Source organism: Natrix helvetica (assembly GCF_964273705.1).
Source record: "Natrix helvetica genome assembly, chromosome: 13".
Classification (NCBI taxonomy): Eukaryota; Metazoa; Chordata; class Lepidosauria; order Squamata; family Natricidae; genus Natrix; species Natrix helvetica.
This window is the reverse complement of record NC_138557.1, coordinates 17,035,966-17,061,771: the sequence shown is the minus strand read 5'-3', so window position 1 is coordinate 17,061,771 and position 25,806 is coordinate 17,035,966. Positions and strand designations below refer to the sequence as shown.

The following is a 25,806-nucleotide window of genomic DNA, read 5'->3' as shown; positions in this document are numbered from 1 at the left end:
CTTTAAATGGCCCTGTCTGCCCCCAAAAAGCTTCCAAATTGCTTTAAGGGAGAGACTTTAGCCTGAGTATTCCAGCAAGCTTTTTTTTAGAAGACATAGTCCTTGTTTAGTGATCAAACCTATGACAGAACTCCCCAGAGACACTTACAACCCATTTCTAAGTTCCAATGGCTACAATCCCTATATAATCAATGGCTCATATTTGCAGCTGTTTGCAGCATCACAACTGGCATTTTCAATGTTTTTTACTAATTTACTTCTGGTTTCTGGCAAAACAAACACTTGGGTATAATAGATTCACTTGTCCACTGCATCTGCTTAATGGCCATTGCCCAAAAAAAAGTCATAAAATTGGGCATGATCATGTGGTGACCTGCTTAAGAAGCACCATAACTTACAACTGTAATTCCAGTCATAAACTGAGGAATACCTGTATATAGCAGAAGCAGCTCTGCATTTGCTGAGCCGCCAAAAACTCCAGTTGCGGCCCTGGGTGGAACGTTAGCCAGCCCCACACACTTCCTGCAGTAAGTAGAGTCATGCCACACAGTCACAATATGAAAGTCTTTATTGATTAAAACTCAGAGTTCCGGGCCCAGTCTCACCTTGCACAGGTGAGGGAGGAAGGAGGAAACACTTCAGGGGGTTCAGTTGCAGAAAGAACTTTTTGGTGGCAAAGACGTCACCAGCTGGAAGCTCCCTGCCCGTAGAAAACTAGCAAATCAGGGAGAAGGAAGGATCCAGTCTGGTAAGTCAAGTGTTCTTGGAAAAGGCATGCAGCCTAAAGTGCTGAGCTTGGACTTTCATCCGGATTAGGAAAATTTAGGTTTAACTAAAGTAAGAGGGTTGATCCTAATTTCCTAACTCCCATATCCTTTTTCAGATATTGATCCTTGATCCTTTTCCCCAGAGTTACAAAATGAGGAATGCCGAATCGGATGTTAGGGCTCACTCATATCTAATTTCAACAGGTCCTTAGATCCAGCTAATATTTTTCCCTTTTCTATTAAATTCGAACCCAGCATTCATCAACATCAGACTATGCTGCTATAAAACCGGAGAATGTTCTCTGTGTGTTGCCCCCAAGCTCGGTAGGTATTTTCTCAAGCTCCACCATGTTTCAAAGTCCTTCCTTTGCCCCTTTCCCTCATGGAGCAGGTTGGCTGCATAGAACCCCCTGGATGCGAATGCTGGTCTCCTTGGGCCCCAACAGGATCATCATCTCAGCAACGCTGGGCCCGTCCTGAAACGGAAGTGGTAGTTAACACATAGGGCAGGGCAGTTCTCCCCAGCCAAACTCAGAACAGGGGAAGGAAAGAGACCTGCCTGCAGGCCACTGAGGGAGAGGCGGAGGAGCTTCATCATGCTGCTGTACTTGGTGCCACTTATCTGCTCGTGCAGCTGCCTCAGTTGCTGGCCAAGTTCTTCAGGTCTCTGAGTCACTGGTCCTTCCAGCAGCCTTCAGGAGGAGGAGGAGGAGACGACACAGTCAAACCAGAGCAGGCTGAGGACTGAACCAGAAGAGGAGCTGGCCCAGCTGGTCAACCACATTCCTGTGGTAGTTAATACATAGAACCTGACCTTTCAATGGAGAGGACTTCCATGGGGCTCTTTTCAGAAAGCCTTGAATCAATAGCAGAAATGCTTGCTGATGGATCCCATCTGACGCCCCACAGTGTCCAGTGACTGAATCTGAATCTGGCCTCTGCAGTATCTGGAGACCATTCGCATGGCACAGACTCAAGCTGCTTGCTTACCTGCCACCTTTCTGGCGGTTAGTGAAACTTTCATTCCATGACAATACTCCCCAGAGAGAGGTCATCACAAGAGTCTGAATTTCTTTCACATGGTGTTTGTACTCAAATGGGAGAACCAATAAAATCTACCCAGCAGGGAAAACGCTTATTTTCACACGAGGAGGTTTATAAAAAAGGCAAGTAGGAATTTCTTCCCCAAAACAGAGCAAGATTCCCCACCGAGACAGTGGCCAGTTTACCTGAGGACCCCCCTTCCTATCTGGTCTGCTTTAGCGGAGAGAGTCTGCAGATTCTCCGAGGGCACAGAGGGACGGATCCACAAGAAAGCGTAGCTGGGGGACACCAAGTCCTTCAGGCGGCTAATGTGGCCCTAAGGAAGGAGGAGTTCTGAGAAGCAGAGCCCAGGAGGGGGGGAGCCCCTGCCCCCTTCTCCCCGCCATATGCTGCTCCCCTGGGCATTGTCCTTCAGCTGGTGCTCAGCTCAACTTGCCACAGAAAGCTAATCCTGACAGCACGCAAGCATCACAGCCGGCCGGACTTGCTAATCAGGGAAGGAATTAAAAAGCCATTTATCCAAACAGCCCTTAGCTCAGTACAGGACCAGCATGCAGCCTCCCTCCCTCCCCCCCAGACTTCACATCTATGGGGCCACTGTTGCTTGGCAGGCACCCAGAGACTCCCCTGAGAACAAACTGCTTCCGACTTACCCTCCTCAGCAAGAGCACCTGCTCGATGTAACCCTTTTCAAGGACCTCCCTCTCCGGAAGCTGCTCGCCATAGGCTTCCTCCACAGCAGCCTGGACCTCTGTCACAAGCTTCTGCCGTAGCCTCTCGTCTCCAATCTGCTGGGCCAGGTGAACCCTAAGCAAAAGAACGTACTGAATGCAGCCAGAGGCACCATGGGCCTCTTCACAACCACCATTCACATGAACACACGCCAGTAACATGGCCCCCTACTCCAAACATCCACCCCAGCACAGCCCTCTCGTAATGCAGAGCCCATCCATCGGTTCTTGTCCTGCCTTCGGGTGCTTTGGAGAACAGGGAGATCCCCTCTCAAGCTGCCCCTCAAACTTCCCAATTAGGCCAAGTCGTTTTCTGGATATGCTGACATCTTGGGAAAGTTTGGGGAAAGAAACTGAGATTCCCCCATTACCCCTAGTCAACTTCAAGCAGGAGGGGAAACAAATCACAATGAGAGCAGGGGGACCAGCCTCCAAAATACTGAAGAGGGAGCTAAAGGGCAACAGATGTCTGCCTGCTCCTTCATTTTCTCTACCTGTTGAATTCTGGGAGTTTCTTCAAATCCAGGAGAGCCGAGTGCCTTTCGATCCTGCTCAGGTCAAACTCATCAATCAGCTCTTTGAGTGTTCGTCCTATTCTATTTTCTGCAAAACAGATCAAGAAGCTGCTGGACTTCTCCTCATACCTATCTTTGTTTCTATAACCCCCTTTGATGTAAAGACATCACACTACTTCCTCCTCCTTTGTCCACAGCCTCTTCTACCCGCCCATCCCTCAATCTCCAACCAAGGGCCGGGCAACCATTCCCACTTCAGCAGGCCTTTGTGGGACTGATGGTCAGCAGGTAGACTCCCAGGATGGAGCCAGGTAAGCACTTATGAGAAGCGGCAGTAGCTGAGAAGGGGCCAAGAGCAGGCCAGAAAGAGGGAGATATAAAGTGCTTGCGGAGCGAATGGGATAACATACCAGCTCCTGTGACAGTCCGTGCCACAGATAAAAAGGAAGACACAAATGGTTCTGAAAATACAGGCATTCACCTTCCTTCCCCTGTGTGAGGCGACTACATTACCTGCAAACCCTGAGCCAGAGTGTGTCATGAGATCCAGGAGGGTGGCTGGCAAATAGCCCTCTTGCGCAAACTCCTCCACAAAAACATGCCCTTGTCTCTTGGAGAGTTTGCTGCCATCTTCGTTCAGGAGCAGAGGAAGGTGCCCAAAATGAGGCGGCTCCCAACCAAAGGCCCTGTAGAGGAGGAGGTGTTTGGAAGTGGAGGTGAGCCATTCAGCTCCACGCAGAACATGGCTGATCTCCATCAGGTGATCGTCCACCACGTTGGCCAGGTGATAGGTTGGAAAGCCATCGCTCTTCAGAATCACTGGGTCGCCTTCCACACTGGCTACTTCGTGCCTGCTCCATCCATGGATTAGATCGCAAAAAGGGTCCGTCTGCTCTTCCAGGCAAAAACGCACCACGTAGTCGACGCCTTGAGATATCTTCTCAGCAACCTCCTTGGGGTTTAGGTGACGACACCTGTTGTCATACCTATAGAGGGGAAAAAACTAGAGGGCATCAACTCTGCAAAACTAAAGTTACTCCTGTTTGTTTAAGTTAGCCTCCTCTTCCAACCACAGGTAAAAAGGGGGTCCCTGCGGATTTTACTCCACTAGTCATTGCCAATTTTAGGGGACAGTGTTCATCTCTGTTTCACCAACCACAGGAGAAAGCAAGAATTTAAGAGTCTGGTGCTAAAGTTTAGCCTCACTACATCAACAGTTCTCACCGTGGAGTTTGCTGACTGCGCAGGGCTTCTTTCTTTAATAATTCCAGGCGCTGGGGTGTGCAGAAACAGCGGTAGGCAGCCCTTTTCTCAAGAAGCAGGTCTGTGTATTTCTTATATAGGTCACATCGTAGGGATTGTTGGTAAGGGGCAGCAGGGCCTCCCCGGCGAGGGCTCTCATCCGGTGGCAGGCCTGCAGGCAGGCAACAACTATGACCAAGACAAAGTGACGACCAAAACCACAATCCAGCTCAATCCATTGGGAACACAGGCTCTGCCCCCTTCACCCTCAAGGTAAGCTACAGAAGGGCTAGAGTTGTAGCACAGCCGCTGGTATGCTAAAAGTTCCCACATTTCATTCTCAGGAGGCTGAGGGACTAAAGGTTGATCACACTCCTAAAGTCTCTTTACGCAAAGAATTACAGAGACCCTGGAAGAAGCAGCCACAAGTAAGACTTCAAGGAAGGCTACAAGTGTCCTGCAGGAATTTTCCCAACACCAAACAGGCTGACCAAAAGCAGGAAGGACAGCTCCCTGTACTCCGGACATCACTGCATAGTATTCAAGTATGCACCAACAGGTTTTAGGAAGCTGTACAGTTCCTATTGCTGATATGGAGGTTAAACCTCCAACAGGACTAGAAACGGGGGCTGGAGGGACCATTACTGCAGGGAGGTTACTGAGCCAAAAACAGGATCCACATTTTCTACACGGCAGAACCTCTATCTCTAATATCTGCAAAGTAGATCTGGATCAGGGACGGCTCCCTTGCAGCCACGTGTAACCCCTTCCCCCCAACATTTCTCAGGCCCCTAGAGATGATGGCGGGCAACACACTGGCAGAAAAATATTGCCAAAATGATAGCAGAAAACAAGGCTTTTAAAAGGGACAAATATATATATATATATATATATATATATATATATATATATAAATAAATAAATATAAATCCCCACCTGAGGCGCACCTGATCCCCTTTCAATAGGCTCTGGCCCTTACCTGCCCACTCCAATGCATCTTCTATGCTTTGAGAGGCTGCCGATACCAGACGGCTTTGATCGGTGTCTTCCAGTCGAAGGATAAAACTGCCTCGGTGTTTTCGGGCAAAAATGTAGTTGTACAGAGCAGTCCGGAGCCCCCCCAAATGTAGAAACCCTGTTCAAAGTAGACAGGAGAGCTCAGAGGAGATGGGCAGATCAGCACAATAATCCCTGTGAGGGGAAGCTGAGCAGTCAGTCGGTGAGAGAAAGCGCAGCTCAGATTCCAAGGAAAGCACCCGCTTTCTGGAGTCCCAGGGGAAGCCACCTTGGCCCTGGGGTCTGAAAGGAACCTGCCCTGAGGGAGGCCCAGCCCCTCCACCTTCTTATGCACGGATGATGCGTCCTGGGGGCTGGGGAAGGTTTTTTAAAGGGTGGAAATGCGGCTCTCTTAGGAGCTTTTGTGAAAAGGAGCGAAGGGAAGACCGGCGGAGAGCAATTGGCCCAGGTGCAAAGCCTCCCATTATAAAGGGCAGGTAGCAGAGGGCCAGCGGCCTGGGCTGCTCTGTCCCTTTAAGACCGCCTCAACCAGCCCAGCGCCTATAAAAGCTGCCAGAGGAGCAGCAGGGGGGGGAGGGGTGTCCAGTTGTGCAACGGAAGGGGCCGAAGGCAAAACGGAGGAGTTCCGGTCCTCCAAAAGCGGGGCTCCCGAAGGAAGCGGGTGGGGGTGACAGGAGCTGCAGGGGGAGGCCTGGGGAAGAGGGGGATGCTCAACAGTGAGGCTGAGACCGCCCCGCAAGGAAGGGCCCACCGGAGGCCAGGCGCAGAGCCCGGGGAGACTCACCGGTGGGGCTGGGCGCGAACCTCACCCGGACGGGACGCGCCGCCACGCCCGCCGCCATCAGCGGAAGCCCCGCCCCCACGTGGCCACCCAGCCTATCGGCGGCGACAGAGGAGGGGCGAACTGCCCCGGCTTGCTTCCTCCACGCTTCCGCTCTCCCCTCCCCCGCGCCCAGTCAGTGGAACTCGCGGCCTCCCCAAGCGCAGGAGCGGGAAGACCCCGAGGCGGACCAAGACGTGGGGCGCCCCGAAAGTCCTGCGTGCTCCTGCTACCCGGGCGGCTGGCAGCGGGAGACTCCGCCCCCCGTGGGCGGGACTCTCCGTCTGGGCCCGCCCCTCGGGCGGAAGGCGCGTCCACGGTGGCCGCCGAGGGCCAATCGCGGCGCCCTTCCCGACTCGCCCCGCGGCCGGGCTGTACACAATCATCATGGCCGCCACCTCCGCCTCCCCCGGTGCGCGTGAGAGAGAGAGCGGGGGGGGGGGGAGAGACAGGGGAGCCGCTGCCTTGTCCCGGCGGTGCGCGAGGCGGGGGTCCGGGGCGGGCGGGGGCCGCGGTGAGGGCGCCTCGGCGGAGGCCGACCGTCCCCGAGCCCGTCCGCGCCGTCGGGGGGAACCTCCGGCCTGCAGCGGCTTTGTGCGGGTCCCGGCCGTGCAGCGCCTTGCCCGGGTGCGAGGGGGCGGCGCGAGGGGGCCCCGGGCCGAGCAGGGATCCCCGGGAGGAGCCCTTGGGGCGCGGGCGAGGCCGGGGCGCGCAGGTGCCGCCTGGCTCGCGGGTCTATCGCCGTTTGCCTTGCCTTTTCGCAGACTCGGAGGAAGCCGGCATGGACGCGGAAGTGCGGAACCCGCCCGTGGGCTGCCAAGGCGAAGAGGAGAACGGCTCGCTGGCTACCAAGAAGGCCTCGGAGGCCGACGAGCCCGACAGCGAGGCCCCCGACCTGGAGGCTTCGGTGAGCAACGGGGGCGAAGCCGAGATGGAAAAGGAGCTGGTGGAGCTGAAGATTATCTGGAACAAGAACAAGTACGACCTCAAGTTCCCCCTGGACAGCACAGGAGCAGACCTGAAGCTGAAGATCCACTCGCTGACAGGTGAGACGCCGCCTCTTGTCCCCTGGAGAAGTAGCTCGGCCTGAGACCCGGGGTTAAGCCTCCCTCTTGGTTTCCCCTCTGGTAGGCCTCCCACCCGCCATGCAAAAGGTCATGTTTAAAGGACTGCTCCCAGAGGAAAAAACCTTACGAGAAATTAAAGTCATCAGTGGAGCAAAAATCATGGTGGTGGGCTCGACCATCAATGACGTCTTGGCAGTCAACACACCAAAAGATGCAGCTCAGCAGGAAGTGAAGTCCGAAGAGGCCAAGAAGGAGCCCCTCTGCAGACAAAAGGTCAGTTGGAGCCAGCAGCTGGGATGGATTGCTTTGAACTGGCTTTTAACTTCCTAGAAAAGGTACACTCTTTTGAGCCGTGGGTCTGTTGGAAGAAGGACTCTTTATATTTTGTTACACTGAAGCTTTGTGCTTTGATGTTGTTTTTCATTAACTCTCCAATTTTAAGATGGGTGAAAGCAACCCTTACAGGCAATTCATTTCAGGCCAGCATTTTCCTGGACACGGCACTCTAACTTTAACTTGTAAAGAATCCCCAGATTGGCAATTCTAATTCAGTAATGCATTTTGGTCACCAAACGTGCTGCTGCTTATTTAATTGCCCAGTTGGCATGAGATGTTTTCAGTCAGTAGTTCTGACATTTGGTAGACTTTGAACTGGGAATATTTTGAGGGGGATAGCCCATGCTTTTATGCCTCATCCTTTATAGGTAGATGGTGCTAGGTGATTCGTCCACCATATTCCAAAAGGGTAGGGCAACATTTCTTTTCTGAAATTCTGCCAGTTAATGTTGCCAGCGATGAGCAAAACAGCCTGTTTCCCAGATAAAGCATTTTCTTGTAATCCTATCTTTTCCCCCTTGCTGTTATTTTTTGCCATCTCACTGACTTGTTTACAGGTGATATACAAGGTTTCATTTTTTTACTATTAAGCAATTGAGCATGCACAGGCAGATTATTTTAAACTTTCCAAAGCCTTTGGTTGGTTCACCATAAGTTATTTATAGCTGCTCTACTTATTTTTGTTGGCTCCTGTTATTGCCTTGGATTTTTGTCAGTGCTGACGCTGCTAATATTTCCCATGATTTAGCACCTCTTGGTATTACCGCCTTCCCACTTGCTGTTCTTGTGACTGAGTTTAGCCTTTCTTACCGCCACCATTCAATGGCTGGTTTTAGTTTCTTTCGGCAAATCTATCCACCTTGATCCTACAATGATAGAACTCTGTAGCTGCAGTAAACCAAAGTGCATTTGAGACAGATGTTCCAGATGTTTTGGTCTCCCCATTCAGAGATTCTGCAAGCACCTGCATCAAGATTGTTGTGCAGTGCAACAAGTTGAAAAATTTTGAGAGTGGAGGTTACAGCTTGGCTTGCAGTCTCCAGCTCTCTGAGCACATAGTGAGGTATGCATTGGCCAAAGTAACAACTCATTCCTTTCACTCATCCTTCGATTTTAAAAAGTTACCTGTCCCATCTAGATTTTTTGTGTAACTTCAGCCAGATTGTTTGTTGGGAAAATGTGAATTCTGCTCCCTAAGGAAGAAATGCTGATGCGATAAGAACACTTTGGTGTCTTTTAATTAGCGTCTGTTTGCAGCTTATTATTTGTAGGGTGCTATTTTCTGAGTGAAGGTTGTGCATCTCAGACTTTTTAGATGTCTCATTAATATGCTGGCAAGTAAGCAAAGCGGAAATCTGGTAAGATTTCTGTCGTTCTTTGGTTAATTTATATTTCTGCTTTACAGCAACATAGGAAAGTCTTGGATAAAGGGAAGCCTGAAGATGTCATGCCTTCTGTCAAGGGCGCCCAGGTAAGAAACAAGAGTCAAAGGGCCAGAGATTGGCAACTCGACTGTTCTGTTCTTATTGATAGACGCTGTAAAGGAAATGTGTTTTTCCTTGTACTGTAAGTTGCTTTGTTCATGGACAACTTGTGTCTCAACCTCTCTAGGAGCGTCTGCCGACTGTTCCTTTATCGGGAATGTACAACAAGTCAGGCGGAAAAGTACGGCTAACCTTTAAACTTGAACAAGATCAGCTCTGGATTGGCACTAAAGGTGCGTGCCCAAGTTGTGTGATTGTTCATATCTCAAAGCTTAGCTTTGTGTGATAACAGTACTTTGTGATTTCTGGGTTATTGTGTCTGAGCTGGTGAGCTTCACTAAATCCAATTCACCTGTGAGTTAAGCCAATGTAAGTTGCTCCGTTTTGATTTGTGAGCAATGCGTGAAGGTTAAAGAGCCAAAACATTGATGACAGGAGGATCTTTAGCTGCCCTTCAACTGGATGTTTTTGGGACAAAAGTTTCCAGGTCTGAGAAACAGGAGAGCAGCCTTAAGTATAATCTTTATTGTCATTGTGCTTAAATCAGGGGTGTCCAAACTTGGGAACTTTAAGACTTGTGGACTTCAACTCCCAGAATTCCCCAGCCAGCCATGCTGGCTGGGGAATTCTAGGAGTTGAAGTCCACAAGTCTTAAAGTTCCCAAGTTTGGACACCCCTGACTTAAATGCAAGGAAATTAAGACAGGGTGGAGCTCTCTGACCCTGCTGTGTGGCACTTGATCCCATAGCATCAGTCGGCTGAAATGCAAGGGAAAGGCCTGGCAAGCTAAACAAGATGTAATTGTGACGCTTCTTCCACAAAAGGTGGAATTTATGGGGCTGTTTTTCACTCTTGATAGTTCACTGTAAACAACATACAGAAGAGTCCAGAAGTATTGTTTTACTTCTATATATGTTTTTACTTTTTGGTGCTGTTAAGCATTACTGCTCTTGCTGATCGTTTTTTAAGAGCAAATACTGCTAATTTTAAATGCTTCTGAAATACTTATGCAAGCTTAATTCTGGTTTGGTAGCATACATTCTACAATACAGGTAGTCCTCAACAAGACCACCATTAAATTAGAAAAAGGTTTTTTTAAGGATTTGAATCAATTGGTTTCGAAATTTATTTGGCAGGGAAGAAAACCAAGAATAAAACTCAAAGCTATGCAAGACACTAAGGAAAAAGGGGGATTTGGCGTACCAGATTGGGAACCTGATTATACTACCACACCTCCTACCACCCTAACATGGTTAAAAGAATGGATAATGTTGAGAAATAAAAGATTGCTCAAATTGGAAGGTCATGACCTCCAAGCAGGATGGCATGCCTTCCTTTGGTATGAAAAGGGATCTGCACACAAATATTTCAATAGACACGACACCAGACAGTCCCTGTTATTAATATGGAACAAAATAAACACGATCACTATACCAAAACAACCAAACACCCATTTGGCTATCTACGATGGAAGCATACATACACCCAAATTCAATTAATATGGAAAATATATCAAGGTTTGCACAGGATAGGAAGAAGGAAGTTATTGCCAAAGATTACACAATATTAGATGAACTTTATATAGATTTTTGTTGGAACATAAGCTGGAGGAGGAACATGTCAAAGAAACTATGGTTGCCTGAGTGAAAAATGTCGGTTACAATGTGGAATTGGCTAAATGGGAAAAACTTTGGATACTTAATCGGAAACTAACAATGGCTATGGCGTATAAAGAAAACCTTTATAAGATGTTCTACAGGTGGCATCTCCCCCCAGCACGGCTCTCCAGAATGTTTAAAAATCTGGCCCCAAATTGTTGGAAGTGTAAAAAAACACCAGGCACTTTTTAGCATATATGGTGGACATGCGATGAGGCAAAAAAATACTGGAAAATGATTCAATCATGGTTAGAACAAATGGTGGGAGACCAAATTTTGTTTAAACCAGACATTTTTCTCCTAGGTATAATACTGGAGGGGTTTAAGAAAGATACACTTTATCTAACTATAAATGTACTAACTGCGGCACGCATAACTTTTGCGCAGTATTGGAAAAAAGAAAATACACCATCAGAGCTCGATATAATCAGAAAAGTGTTGGCCTGTGCAGAAGCAGATAGGCTCGCTCTTGAACTTAAAAATAAAGGGGAATCAGAATATTTTGAAGTATGGAACGGATTTTATGATTGGTATAAGACAAGGGGACAAGACTGGAACAAATGTATATATTGTGACTGGACAGAAGGATAGACAATGTATTAAGTAGGCTAATTGTTAATGGTTGAGACTAGCTGTATATAATGTGAATGTATGGTCACTTCGACTTCGAGGTACTGCATTGCTTTAAATGTAAAAGTAATAAATATATATATAAGACCACAATTGAGCCCAAAATTTATATTGTTAAGTGAGACAGTTGTTAAGTGAATTTTTCACCATTTTACAACCTTTCTTGCCACAGTTGCTAAGTGAACCACTGCAGTTGTTTAAGTTAGTAACCTGGTGGTTAAATGAATCTGGCTTCCCCATTGACTTTGCTTGGCAAAAGGGGATCACATGATCCCCAGCACACTGCAACCGTCATATATATGAGTCAGTGGCCAAATGTCTGAATTTTGATCACCTGACCATGGGGATGCTGCAACAGTCAGAAGTGTGAAAACTGCTCATGTCTTTTTTTCAGTGTTGTGATTTCAAAGGATCCCTAAATGAATTGTCGTAATTCGAGAACTGCATATATTTAAGCATCTGTTCGCAGAGCCTTCTTGAATTGAGCTGAATTTAAATTGTAGCAAATAAATTAGTGTCTCATAATGGGATCAATGGGCACAGAATGCTTTGCTCCACTGAGTTCAAAATATTTGTACTTTTTTCATATTACAAAAGCAACTCAATCTTTTTTGTGTGGCATAGTTTATTCTTTTGTTAATGTTACATTGAGCATAGCTCAGTAATTTTGTTTGCTTACTGACACCCCTTTTGAAGCTATCTCTTTGCTTTAAATGAGTAGAGAATGCTTTTGCTCCAATAAATGCACAATTTGATAACTTTGCTATCTATTGCTTGTTTAGACTACAGCAGGGGTCAGCAACCTTAAACACTTAGAGCCACAAAGGTCCTAACCAGAAGCCCCCCGTTCAAGTCTGGAGCTGACCGGAAGTTTGGTTCCCCCACCATAGAGTCTCCTCCTAGCGCCGCATCCTTTTAGCGACCAGCGACAGGGAGCCACAACAGAAGGATGAAAGGGCCACATGCAGCTCCAGAGCCATGGGTTGCTGACCCCTGGACTAGAGCTAAACAGCTGATAATTTGGGTTCTTGTTGAACTCTTGAGCCTGGTGGTTCCTACATCCATTTCTGTTAACCAGTGTAGATAACATCCTCAGAACAAGGGAGAGTGAAGATTGCGGGCGGATTATTTGAAGAGTATTTCATGCTTAACATTCAATTGTTCAATGACTCATCCCTGAAGTTCTGGACATTGCAGTATGACTGTGGTGGTCATATGAACAAACTCCAGCCCACTTAGGACCACCGCTTGGCCAGCCTCTTAACTGGTGTCATCAGCTGCCCCACCACACCACACACGGCACCTCTTCTGTGCCCGCCAAGGCCTTCTTTCTCACCAGGCTTCTTTAGCACCAGCATGGCTGGAGCCTCCTTTTACCTGCCAGGCTTCTTTTTCCAAAGGACAGTTCTGGGCAGGTGCCAAGGGAGATCCTGGGCAGGGTGCGAGAGAAGCCCCGGCTGCACCAGTACAAAAGAAGGAGCCAATCGGTACATAGTGGTGTGCAGTATAGCCAGGCGAGGTGGCACGTAAGGCTGGGCAGCTAGTGGCAATGAGAAGGCAGGCCGGCCAAAAGGGCAGAGATAGCAATAGCATTTAAACTTATATGCCACTCTATAGTGCTTTGCAGCACACTCTGAGTGGTTTACAATGCCAGCACTGTCAGGGTGGAATTTCAGCCCTGTTCCCCTCCTGGGGTGATTGTATTTAATGAGGGACGAACCGTGGTTTTTCCTTGAAGTATACTTGAAAATTAAGAAACCCGATATATATTCTAAGAAACACATTTTATTGTAAAGAAAATGAAAACAAAACCTACTAGCTAATGATTACATTTAGACAGTGTTCCTGCCTATCTTCTTGGCAGGCGAACAGAAAACAATTTTAAAAATGTGGACATGCCTAGTGAGCTTAGTGATACGAGTCAGATCAGTCTACCGTATGTCTTAGAGTTGAAGCACAGCTGGCAAACAAAAAAACACAGTGACAAGAACATGGCACCCAGAAATCTGGGTCCTCATTTTACCAATCTTGGAAGGATGGAAGTTTGAGTCAACTGGTCAGGATCGAACTCCAGACTGAGATCAGAGTTTACCTGCTAGCTACATTTTAACCAGTGCGCCCCCATGGTAGGGTAGCTCAAGAGGAGGCATTCCCTTATCATACCAAGGCTCAAAGCTGAGAAGAGGCCAAGCCAGTAGGGTGTGCCCTCACCTAACAACCTGTGGGATTTGTTAACTGAGGGCTACCTCTCGTATCTTATCTTGGCAGTCTTAGTTGGGGATGTGCTGCTTTCAAGGAAGAAACCACTGAGCAAGGCCAATTGGTAAACACTGACCTTCCATGCACTGAAGATATTACCTAGCCTGTTGATAAATGTTGGGGGAAATTACTAAGACCAGAATATGTAAAGTTTGACGTAGATACTAGTTACTATTGGAGTTGACCCTTTATCCAGCCACAGGCCACGTGTCCAGTAAGACAAGAGGGAGGAAAAGATTTCATGATGGTATTCTCACTTTGTCCTTTGAAGATAAGCTTGGTGGCTGGGAGGGGAGAATATGGGGATATATGGAACATCAGTTATCCAACCGTTTCTATCTTTCTATCTGTAGAAAGAACAGAAAAGTTACCCATGGGCTCCATCAAGAACGTGGTGAGCGAACCCATTGAAGGGCATGAAGATTATCATATGATGGTAAGTGGTTTTGGCTGAGAATCGATGCCTTCCCGTGGGGCTCCAGCAGAGTTTATCCATGGAGGCGGCAGCAGCTCTTTATATCAGGGGTAGCTTGATCCCTCAACAAGGCAGGACATTAACAACTTTAAAATGTTTAAGTAAAGCTAGTTGGGTAGTCTTTTCTGCTTCTTTGCTATAGCAATCATTCCTGGCAGTTAGCTCTCGCCTTCAGTTTCACTCTTCCCCCACCTGCAGTCAGCCCAACTCCCAGATCATCTGACCTTCAGGTGGCTTGGTCTCCGAATGCCAGATCAGCCTGTAATGGGGCTCTGTCGTCTATTACTGTATTGTTTTGAATGTTTCACCAAGGCCTGGATGAGCACAAGAGAGGCTTTGGGTTAGCAGCAGCCTCATGCCAAGGCTGGGGCAGGGGTGCAGTAGGTGGTGCCACGTGAAAGATTTGGATGGATCCCAGAGGAATTGTGACCCCCAAAATCCAATATGAGACCTTCCTATCAGTCAGGATTGTTGCTCTAGTCTTGGCTGCCTACTGCTCGGCACCTTCCCTGCTCAGGGCTGGGCTGCTGGGGGAGACCCCTGGACCTTGGAGACCGAGCAACCTGCCTGCACTCAGGGCAGAGTCTGAAGTGCCCAAGGGATTCATGGCTAGCGTGATAACCATGAATGGAACATAGATCACGAAGCACCCAGCACACCCTGCATCTTTATTTTTATTTTTTGTCTTGTGGGAGTTGCAACTTGATCTGCTGAAGAAAGCCAAGGCAACGTCTGCTCTTGGTTGTGGCTGTGGGCAGACCAGCCTGGTTACCTGGAAGGTTTTTGAATCTCCAGTGCATCCAATTAATATCTTGACTGTGTGGGGGGAGTTTCCGGAGGGGCAATTTGACCACAGCCTGATTTCCTCACTTGAAATGAGGTTAACAAAATAGGGGGTTGCATCCTCTTATATGCCTGTCTTAGGGCTCCCTTGGCTTTCTGAAGAGGCCCGGAGAATGAGCAGCAGCAGGAGGCTGAGGTGGTTGCTAGGGAGAGATGGGGACCAAACCAGAGTGGCTCCATTGTGGCAATGGGAGTAGGAGGACTTGATTGTTTTCCTGCTCCCCTCGTGTCCACCGAGTGCCGTTTAGCAGCCTGGCTGAGAGTGAGCTGAGCTTTCTCTGGGAGGAGGATGTCGGAGCCATTCCTTGTGGGCGACTGGGAGCATCCTGATAGGCAGCTGAAGGATAAAATTCCTCAGACCTGCTCCAAGGTGGCTCCAGCCAGGCAGGTTCTTTTGGACCAGCCCTTTAACTGGGCAGAGATTTGTTCCTTGGGCCTTGAGGAAGAGTTTCCCAGAGTTGTTAGGGCAGCTGCCTGTGTGACAGATCCATGTCCCTCTTGCCTGGCAATGCCATCAGAAGGAAATGGGTTACTGGAGGGGCTGCTTCTTCCTTGAGGGAAGGGGTAGGGTGTTCCACCCCCCACCCCCCCTTAAGAAGCCATCAGTGGATACAGAGATGATGGACAATGTCCATCTACTCTCCCTCTTTTGAGGAGAGGGTGTGGAGAAGATGGTTCCAGAGGATCCTGGAAGAAGAAGATTACCTGGAATCTTTTCAGCATTGACTGCAGGTGTGGATGATCTCCAGCAGAGCCAGGGGAGAGGCAGTGCGACTCTTCCGGACGCCTGAGCAGCCTTGATTGTGACGGCCATCTGGACCGACTTTGGGGTTTGGGAGGGGCCCTGTTCTGCAGTGCCTTTTCTTCCCTCTCCTAGGTCGGTGCGTGGAAGCGGTAGAAGCGAGAGAGCAAAGCTTAAGCTGCCTCAGAGATCAGTGTCCTCCCCTCCCTTATTTAGGATCTGCATGGGATTGCTGGGAGAGATCATCTAAAGGCAAAGGTTGAGTGTCCAAACTATGCTAATGAATCCCCCTTGACCCCCTGGCCGCCCAGGGGCAGAGTCGCAGGGGCTGGGGGCTGTGAGGGGCTTTTGAGTTGGAAGATCAGGGGGGTCTGAGAATGTGTCAGATTTCCTTCTCAAGGGGGCTGTTCTTCCCCAGCGTACAAATGGCACCCAATTGGGGTTTGGGGGTTCCTCTTGGACTCAAAAGAAGAGCAGTGGCAGCTGTAGCCAGACTTGGATGCCCAGATCCATCTTCCATAACGTAGTCACCTCCTATTTGGACCACAATCGAGACCAGAATCTCTGGTCATTGAGAGATGAAGTCATTAAGTGAGATATCATAGGACTGCTTCAGGGGTGGGTTCCAACTAGTACGGTTGGAACGGCCTCGGTGGCTTCCACACGTCTTAGTGCCTCCGTGACGCTCCAGCTGCTCAGAGGAGCATCGCGCAGGTGCTGTACGTGCCGTGTGCAGAAGCGCCAAACACTTAAAAGGCCTGTAAGGCGCTCGGGCGGGCGGGTAGGCCCTCCGGAGCACCATACCGGAACGGTATCCGGTGCTCCGGGCAGGCTCCGGTACACCCATACCGGGTTGTACCTTCTGCAACCCACCCCTGGACTGCTTCAGTCAACAACCGCAACGTAAAATGATTTCCCAGGGTGTTAGGTGGAGGAAGCGAAGGAGCTGCCTGTTGCGGGGGCTCCGGAGGGCCAGGGTCCGCTGCCAGGCAGCCCTTTTGCTCTCGGGAGGCTGGCTGAAGAGGCAGAATCGTTTCAAGAAGTGTTGGCCTCACGGGCCATTTGCAAACAGGTCCCACAGACAAGTAGGCTCCCTCTGGCATTCCCTGCTGCAGATGCTCCATGCCAAAATCCTGCTTCAGGAAGCTCCCCCCCCTCCTCTCTCTCCCCCCAGGGAACCAGCCAACTGGCATCAGCTTGCAATCTTCCCTCTTGGCTTCCACGGTGAATTTCTGGGAAAGCCGGTTGGGAAGAGTGGAACTGGCAATCACACAACCACAAGGCCCTTGGCAAGGCATAGTGAGAAAGAAGAGGTTGCCAAGTGCCCAGAATCACCGCAGTCCCAGGACTGTAACTTCAGGTTCATAAATCCCTTCATTCGGTGGCATCCTAATTTTGAATGGTTGGTTACACAGGTGTGCCTGTTCTGAAGTTGCTCTAGAGGAAGACCGCTTGGTGCTCCCAATCGATCCGGAGCGCAGCTGCACAGGGAGGGGTTGCAAGGGTCCTGTTCTCAGTTGATCTCTGGGCTCTTCAGTTGTCACCTGCAAAGCCCTGCATTGGATCGGGACACTCTACGTGCCTGCCTGTCCTGTAAGGGTGGGCAGGGTGGGTGTGACCGGGTCCCATCTACAGAACAAGAGCGTTTTGGTCGACTTCTCTGTGCTGCTGCTCCTGCCCCAAAGAATAGCTTCCTCCCTGGGGCTGGGCTGTTCCAACCCTGTTGACCTTCAGGAAAGTTTGAAAATCGTGCTCTTTGAAGCAACCCCTAGGCTGGCGAATTTACGTACCCTTACTGTATGATTTTTATTTTTTGCAGTTCATTGCAATTGTTGTATTTGTTCCTGTATTTCTAGCAGGGTTTTCTGTGCTGCTTTTAACCCCTCGTATCCTGCTTTGAGTTCCTTCAGTTAGGTGGCCCTATAAATCAAAGAAATGAATCCATTTATAGAAAACAATTACCCACTTCTGGGTCTCTCGGCATTATTAACATCCTCCTCCGTGCGTTTTCTGCCATCCCTCCGTGCTGTTCTATGCAGGAGCGGAACGCGAACTTCACCTCGGGGGGCTGTTTATCCCATCAGCCCTCCCCTCCTCCAGCATCTGGGGGAATCGGAGCCCTGCAATTACCGCTTCCTCTCCATTGCACCTCAGTGGTGACTACTTGGGTCCAAACTCTGGTTTGTTAAGGCAGCTAGATTGCAAGCCAGCTTCATCCTGTAGATGCAGTCCCAGTTTGAAGAGCAATCTCTGTTCCCTAATGGGCCAGTTCAAACAAAGCAGCAGCACCTGGTTTGTGGCTTGGAGGAATTGGCAACCAGACTGCCGGATCCATGGGGAGTAGAAAGCTGCTTCCTCGGGGCTCCTTGAAGGGCAGCTAAGGGGCAGCTGAAAGTCCGCCAGCCTTGCTGAGTGGGAAAAACTTCCCAGGAGGGGGACCTGGAACGGAGACTGTTGCTTTACTGCTGTAATATTTGGCTTATATCGTTGGACTCCAGGTAAGAGTTTCTGACATAACACCTTTGATTCTAAAACTGTTTGTAAATACAGATCTCCCCTGTGAGGGGCCTGACGCTGACTTCCTTTGAAGGAAGTGATGGTGGCTCATGGGTTTTCCTTCCTCCTCCTCCCTCCCTCCCTCAGGCTTTCCAGTTGGGTCCCACAGAAGCCTCTTACTACTGGGTGTACTGGGTGCCCACTCAGTACGTGGATGCAATCAAGGACACGGTGCTAGGGAAGTGGCAGTACTTTTGAAGGCACGCTCACCTCTGGCATGGAGACGGACTGGGATCTTAAGGACACTGCTGGAAGAGGCCCGGATGGGTGAGGCTCCTGGGACTTCTTGATCCACGCCATCTCGGAGAGGCCTGGGAGAACGCCAGAGGTGGGGATCTCTCACCATTAGTTCATTTTTAACTTAAAGCAGTGCAGCAGCAGCAGCAGCAGCAAGGGCTCTGGTTCTGCGGCAGCTTCAACCGTATTTAAAAAAAAAAAAAGCAAATACAAATGGAAATCAATAAATCTTAATTTACAAACCACTGTGTGTAAATACACTTCAACTCTGCAGCTCTTCAGATTTCGACAAAAAAACGAAACAATAGATCACTGGATTTTCTACGTGGCTTGGACAAGAGGCGGATCCGTTCATAATTCTTCATACATAAATACCATTGTTTGGGCTTGTAATTGGGCGTCGGAGAAATAGGTTTTACTCCTCTCTTCTCTTGGAACCTTAATGAAAACTTTTCAACCGTACGTAAACTTGGGGTTTCATAAGCCATTCTCTTCCTTGTCCTTGGGCTTTTGTAACCTTTCTGGTATAGGTAGGGTACGAAAGAGGGTCAGCTCTTTTTAAATTTTATGGCGAATCGTTTCATATCTGTCATTGGGTGGGAGGGAGGGAGGGAGGGAGGGGTTATGTGGGAAATGTTGCTTAGTTGGGTGTGTTTTCCCATGCTTCCCCTCCCTCACTGCTGTTGCCATAACTGGGGGCGGGGGGGGAGCTAGTTGCCTTAAGACGCTTTCTTTGGCCATTTCTCTTAATAATCCAAGAGCCCCTGACTCTAACGGTGCTACGGTTGCTGCTTTGTGGGCTCTGTATTTGGTGTTTTCTTTCCCTCCGGGAGTTTCCTTAGAGCAGTAAGAAATCCTGTCTTCCAAGCTAGCGGATGCAGCCAAAGGCCTTTCGGGGCCAGCCTGGCCACCACCATACTCTTCCTTGTAACCGCCAGAGGGGCTTTGGTTCCAGGCCTCCTGCTAGTTCTGGAATGCCAACAGTGAACTTCCATTTCAGTTTTCCTTTTCTGTCCCTTCCTTTGTTGAAAACCATGCTGGGGAATTACCCTCACAGGCCTTTTGTGTTTCTTGCCAGACTGAAAAGAGCCTCTTCTGCTGCTGGTTCCATCTAGTGCCCTCCAAGTGGTAAATTTTAAAGAGGCTTGGGAATGGTAACGGCTCCTGTGTAGGCCATTTTCCACAGATATCCAGGTTAGAGGTCGGTGGTTGTTCTGGAAACTTATGAAGCCATGGAAGAGGAAAAGAATCCAGAAAAAAAGTAGACATGTTGGTCTAGTTATTCTGTGTCATTTATTCTGCATAATAAGCAGAATAGAATTTATTCTGAGTATATTTATGACAAAAACATAAACTTTTTATCTTTGTGTTTATGTCTTAATTTTACTCAATACCTACAAATATACCTAGTGTTAAAGATAGCCCTCCAAGCTGCTGTATCCTAAGATATCTAACGGAGGGTTTTTGTAACACATACTCCAAATAGTTATGATAAGTTCCATTGAACTCAGTAGGATTTCCTTGGAGTAAGCTTTACAAGTAAGAGAAAGTAGAATTTTCAAAAACAGGAACTTACCAAAATTGTAATGACTAAAGGAAGACTTTACTACCTGGAAAATTTTATGTAGACCATTTTGAAACTTATCTTTTTAGAAAAAGCTCACAGAAAATAAATATTCCTATAAATGAAATTAAGGTGTGGTAATAAACTTGATCACATTGAACTCCTATCTTATTTGTATTTATCTTAGTCTAACTTGGGTAAACACGATCAACAGCTGGAAACGTGGGAGCTATGCGGGGCTAAGGAAGTTTCTCCGTAGTAAAGACGCCCTGGGTTCAGCCAGCTTCTTTGCAGATCAACACAGCGCAGAGTTGCAGCCCAAAGAGATTGCCACATATATTTAATCTGTGATCGGACTCCGAGGCCCGAATAGATCCAAGGACCCAAAGAAACAAGACAACAAATTTCAGAATCTTGTAGCTGGATTTTAATTCAGATCTCTTCCATGTTTGGCTGCCAGTAGACCTTCGCCTATTCTTGCTTAATTCAAGCATATCCAAAATAATCAATGTTCGGTGGTCTGCTGATGAGTAGCTGCTATGGGTGCTGCATCCTCTGACGCTTCAAGTAAGCAGGAATTTGTCTTCTGAAACTCCTCCAACCTCCAAGCCCTGTTGCTCTCATGGAGTGGAAAAGGAGGGGGTCACAGCCCCCCCCCTCTCTGCCCTGCTGCTCCCCTCCTGCTTTGTGGGCAAGAGTTCCCGGGGGGGCCTCCTGGGAAAAGGGGGGGAGCATGGAGCCATTTTCTCTCCTGCACAGATGATGTGAGCACAGTCGGCTAATGCTCAAGCAGCAGCAACAGCATGTCCTGTGGCTGATGAGCAAAACCAGCAATGTGCCTGCTGGCCTTGCTGGAGGAGGTAGAACAGCCCCTTGCTCGGAGGGCTTTGTGAAGAGGCAGCTGGATGGAGGACCTTCTAGTCCTTTATTCAATAATGAAAGGAGGGGGATTCCAGACAATCTTTAAGAGAACCCCCAAAGGAGCAGGGGAAACAACCAAACATCCAAGCTGTAGCTTCTCTCCAGATGGAGTGGGGGTGGGGGTGGGGGAGGAGCCTGCTCTCTGCACATGCTCAAGGGTGCTCCCAGGTTCTCCAGTTTCAAGTGCTTCGATCTGAAAGGCAGCCTTGTTCCTCCAGGAGGCTGGCAGAGAGAAAGGCCTCCTCCCCTCCCCTCCCGCCCTCCTCACTTAAAAGGAAGCCTCCAAGCAGAGTTGAGGCTGAAGGCCATTGAGGCAAGCGGAAGTCAGGCAGGTGATCTCATGTTCACATCCAGCCGCGGGAAGCTCCCTCTTGCAAGGTTATCTGGGGAGGCCTTGAAGTGGCATGGCTGCTTCTGGGCAGGTCAAGACGTCCGTGGGCCACCAACCTCCTTTCCCAGGACCAGTTGGGGGCCCATGGTGGGTGGCTGTTTTGGAAGGCGTGGGTTCCTGTGTATTTTCCAGGTGAACAGAGCAGAGACCCTGCAGGGGGGTTAGGAGCTTTGGGGAATACAGTGATCTCCCCTCTGAGGGAGGGAAGTGGCAGCCTTGGACATGGGGGGATGTGGGTCTTGCCTGCCAGCAGCCTTCCCCCTCCATCTGCCTCTTAGAGCAGCTGCTTTGAAGAAGAACTCACTGTCTACACTAGGCAGTCTAACTCTCCTGTCCTTGCCGTGTCTCCTTTCCTTCCTGAGAAATCTAGAAAGTGTCCCGTGGAGTGTTCCTAGCCTGTTTTGCCACCCTTGGGGGGCCGGCCTCCTTAGCCTCCTCCCCAGCTGATTTGTGATGGCACTGGCCTCCCCTTTTACCCTGAGACCTGAGTGAAAGCATCTCGGCATCTCAGTGCTGGAAAGACTTCCGGTGTTAAAAGGCAACAAGTGTGATTAGGAAACCCACCAGATCCAAGGATTGGGAATGCGCTTCCGGACTTGGCCTTCTCCCTCTCTGGCTCCTGGGATCTTTCTTGGTGTCAGCAGGTCCAAAGACGCAGCACTTGCAGTTAATTTCAGAGGATATTTTCCCCATCCAAAATGCCTCATCCCGGGGCTCCTTCCTCCTGGCTGATGGGGGTGGCAAAACACACCGACTCTTTTGCTCCCTGCTTCTCTGGGCAACTTGGAGGCAAGAGGAGGCCTCCAGCTCCAACAGATCAACCTGGTGTTGGTCCTTTGCCCAGGTTTCATTGTGCAACGGGCACTTGGAATGGAAAGTTTGGCAGCTGTCAAGTCCTAGTATCATAGAAATGTCAGAGGTTGGAAGGTATTTTGAAGATCCTCTAGCCCATCCCCCTCCCACTGAATATAAGGCCATACATTCCAGCAGAGAGGATGGCTGCATTCCAAGGGAGCAGCTCTTACTCCTCATCTCCGTCTTCTGGAACAACTGCTCCATCTTCTGTCCAAAGTCTTTGGATGCCTGAAGAGAGTTTCCAGACATTAAGAGACAATCATTAAGTTTCAATCAGAATAGAGCTGAAAGGGACCTTGGAGGTCTTCTAGTCCAACCCCCTGCTCAAGCAAGAGAGACTATTCCATTTCAGATAGGTGGCTGTTCAGTCTTTTCATGAAAACCTCCAGTGATGAAGCACCCACAGCTTCTGAAGGCAAGCTATTCTGCTGGTTAATTGATCTCACTGGTTCTCCTTAATTCCTTGTGGCAATTGTGCTGCCATAGTCTTGGGGAGGGGCCTGAAGCAAAGCAGATTTGAGGGGGTCTGTCCTCCCCCAATTTCCCTGCCTCCATTCTACCATCTTCTCCCAGCAGTCTTCTTCCTTTCCTTTTTTGCCACCAGAGCCCCAGAGGCCTTTGGTTCAACTTCCTCGCGAGATCCTTCTGCGCTTCAGCCTTTCTCACCTGAAGTAAATGGCAGATGCATTTGCCACTGGAAAGACCCCAGGACTGTTGCCAAAAATGTAGTCTCTACCCATCCACAATTAATGGATTGGTGATGCTTCCCAGCTGGCATTGGAAAGGAAGGCCACGGATAGTCTGCTTTGTGGGTCTCAAGCCCCATTCTTAAGAGGAACATCAATGGGGAATACTTGAGAACACCCACCATTTGAAAATGAAATGGGGGAGGCATACAAATAAATTAGAGATATCTAAATAAAATAAATTTATTGTCATTTTTTTACTGTACACTGGCCCACATTAAAAATGGAATTCTGATGGGAGGAGCCAAAGTTGTGACGACACGACGTGCGATCTCAATGCTCTGAGATCGCTGTCGATACTTTTGCCACTGGGTGGTTCAAACGGACCTAAACCGTCCCGCAGACGGTGAACAGGAAGAATACATCTTGGTGATCTCAGGGACATCGCAAAGTCCCTGATTGATCCAAGAGAAGTTCTTCAAGCCGGTGACAAAAAATCCAGGGTGGCTCCAAAACGGAAGGATATGGAAAGAGAAAGGGTTTCCAGCTGGTGAGGAATTTTTACTGTTTTAAAAGTGACGTCTATAAAAAACTTAAAATTAATTTAAATTGGAGAACAGAAGAAATATTTTATTTATATATATATAAATAAAATAGTGAAATTAAATTTGGAATGGTTTTGGACAGTGGGTTATCTTACTTTTTAAATGCTATCTTCATGGATGGAATTTATGCAAGCCTTTTAAAAAGAATGGATTAAGTTTCCTTCTATTTTTTTTTCTTTTACTATTCTTTGTAATCTATGGACTAAAATTCTCCTCTTTCATTACTTTTGGATGTTTTTGGGTGTTTTTCTAACTTATTTAGGAATCAGACTTTTTTTTAACTTGAAATACAAAGAAGATACAAAAAGAAACAAAGAAAATTGCAACATTGCAACAATAACACTGCTACTCGGAGGCTGGAGGTTTGTGTATTGGAAACGAAACACATTTTTTTTCACTGATTATCCTGGCTTGGCACTTCAAGGTCTCACTGCTTGTTTATAGAGCGAGAGAAGAAGAAAAGCACACAGATGTTCCTTTGAAGTATATTTTTAACCAGAGAATGGTGAAAATGAAATGTTATTGTGAATCTATGCTTAATCCTGTTAAAACATTCTAAGCTAGAGCAGCAGTGTTTGTTAGCTGGAGATAATGGCACAATTTCAACAGCAGAAAAGTTTTAAGTCTGCAAAAGATATTCTCAGAAATACAGAAATTATCAGATACACGTGAGAGGATAGAGAAGAAGTTGGAAGACTTAGTGCATCTAACAGCAAAATATGAAGAAGTTGAAGATGTTTATCAAAAGGAAAAAGTCGCGGTTAAAATCCTAAAAATCGAAGAGGAAAATGAATATAAAGAAATTAAAATTGCTGATATTGATGGTGATTGGTTTGTCTCTGAAAAGGGAAAGAGTGGAATACTGAAAGAGGAATTAAATGGAGGGGAAATCTACTCCAGATGGCAAGATACAGAAGAAGAGAAAACAAAAGAATTTATGGATTTAAAGAGAGAAATTTTATTAGCAATATCATTGATAACACTACCGACAATCAAAGATAAGCTGATTAAGGAAACAGAAGAAGGGCATCGAAATTACATGAGAGATTTTTCAAGCAAGGAGTTGATAAGAGGAGTCCATACAAAGTTGATTAAGGAGCTGATTAGAGGACTGACACCACAAATGGCAGAAGATATGAGACTGTTTTGCTACTGGAAAGATACAGGTTGATACATACATACATACATACATACATACATACATACATACATACATCATACATACATACATGTATGGGTACAACATAAGGAAACTGGATGTAAATTGTAAACAGTGATTTGGAAAGAAGGATTAGAAAACTTTGTTATTAAATATTATGGATGTTTAGCTAGAATAGGACATAAGGATTCAGTGTTATTGGAGGATTTTAGAAATAGTAAATGAAATGCCAGTATGTGGTTATGTATTAAATCTTGGTATATTTTATGACAAAGGACATTTAAAAAATTATAGTCAAATGAAAATGGAGGTGTGATGATGGTAACATGTATACTGTGGAAGATGCACGAAAGCCTATTTGTAACCAACTGATACACTTTCTACAGTATATAAAGAAAGAAGATTTTATGTGTTGTGTTTTGAAAATAAAAAGAAAACTTTTATTTAAAAAATGAAATTCTGTTGCCTGCTGTTCAAGAGAGAGTGTATATCTACCCAAACACATCACACACACACACACACACACACACACATCAATTAATGAGCTAACAGACTAAGCAAAAGTAACTCAATACTGATGGCTTTTAATTATGTTTGCAGACTGTTGTGGCATAAAGCTAGAATCCAGGGTGTGATGGGTTTTAGTCCTGCCTTGGGCAAACACTTCCTGAAAACCTTGCCAAGAAAACTGCAGGGACAGAAGCAGGCAGGCTCCAGGAGTCAGTACTCAATCGGACCTCTCCCCCCCCCCCAAAAAAAAAGGATATTGGTGCACAGTGTGTGAGCTTATTGTGCAATATTTGAGCATATATTTTTGTGCCCAAAGGTGGTTTTCCTGTGTCCTTGGAAGGGCCTGTTTGCCCCTGGGGGGTGTGATTCCTGCACAGCAGCCTTTGCTTTCCCTGCAGAAGGGATCTCTCCCCCCCCCCCGCCAGCTTAGTTTCCTCACCGGGGGCTTTAAGGCGCCCCTGCGATCTTTCCGGGCTGTCGGGAGCTCAGGCTCTGCTGGCCAGGAGGGGCTGGAAGGGGCGTCCGTGGAAGCTGGGCCACTGGAGAGGAATGGGGGGGCAAGACCCCCACACAGTCTCTGCCCCCCCCCCCCCCGAGTGTGAGGTCCCGCCTCCTCCGGATCCCAGCGAGCCTTTTTCCCGCTGGAGGGCGAGACAGTTTTGCCCGCGGCGGAGAAACCGCTCCGGCGGGTT

The 25,806-nt window shown here is 48.0% G+C and overlaps 2 protein-coding genes across 3 annotated transcripts; one reads left to right on the top strand and one right to left on the bottom strand.

The window, feature by feature from the left end:
* Positions 1-550: 550 nt before the first annotated feature.
* EARS2 (glutamyl-tRNA synthetase 2, mitochondrial) lies at positions 551-6,304 on the bottom strand. Its single transcript, XM_081965400.1, has 9 exons — positions 6,101-6,304; positions 5,279-5,434; positions 4,282-4,471; positions 3,571-4,043; positions 3,037-3,145; positions 2,465-2,618; positions 1,997-2,127; positions 1,327-1,459; positions 551-1,243 (listed from the first exon to the last, which is right to left on the bottom strand). Exons 1-9 carry the CDS (start codon positions 6,156-6,158, stop codon positions 1,148-1,150), a joined length of 1,500 nt encoding a protein of 499 aa, XP_081821526.1. The 5' UTR covers positions 6,159-6,304; the 3' UTR covers positions 551-1,147.
* UBFD1 (ubiquitin family domain containing 1) lies at positions 6,008-18,666 on the top strand. Of its 2 annotated transcripts, none has more exons than XM_081965414.1 (7): positions 6,008-6,032; positions 6,901-7,182; positions 7,268-7,476; positions 8,945-9,010; positions 9,151-9,256; positions 13,924-14,006; positions 18,274-18,666. In XM_081965414.1, the coding sequence occupies exons 1-7, from the start codon at positions 6,023-6,025 to the stop codon at positions 18,382-18,384; spliced, it is 867 nt and encodes a 288-aa protein (XP_081821540.1). In that variant the 5' UTR covers positions 6,008-6,022; the 3' UTR covers positions 18,385-18,666. The 2 variants fall into 2 exon arrangements, with proteins under 2 accessions (XP_081821540.1, XP_081821539.1); XM_081965413.1 differs by lacking the exon at positions 6,008-6,032 and adding an exon at positions 6,401-6,548.
* Positions 18,667-25,806: the final 7,140 nt, after the last annotated feature.

Coding starts and splice junctions, on each gene's coding strand:
- EARS2 (XM_081965400.1), bottom strand. CDS start 6,158: ATGGCGGCGGGCGTGGCGGCGCGTCCCGTCCGGGTGAGGTTCGCGCCC. Junction 5,435..6,100: donor GTTCGCGCCCAGCCCCACCG/GTGAGTCTCCCC, acceptor TACTTTGAACAG/GGTTTCTACATTTGGGGGGG. Junction 2,128..2,464: donor AGGTGCTCTTGCTGAGGAGG/GTAAGTCGGAAG, acceptor CTCCTTCCTTAG/GGCCACATTAGCCGCCTGAA.
- UBFD1 (XM_081965413.1), top strand. CDS start 6,524: ATGGCCGCCACCTCCGCCTCCCCCG. Junction 7,183..7,267: donor GAAGATCCACTCGCTGACAG/GTGAGACGCCGC, acceptor CCCCTCTGGTAG/GCCTCCCACCCGCCATGCAA. Junction 9,011..9,150: donor CTTCTGTCAAGGGCGCCCAG/GTAAGAAACAAG, acceptor CAACCTCTCTAG/GAGCGTCTGCCGACTGTTCC.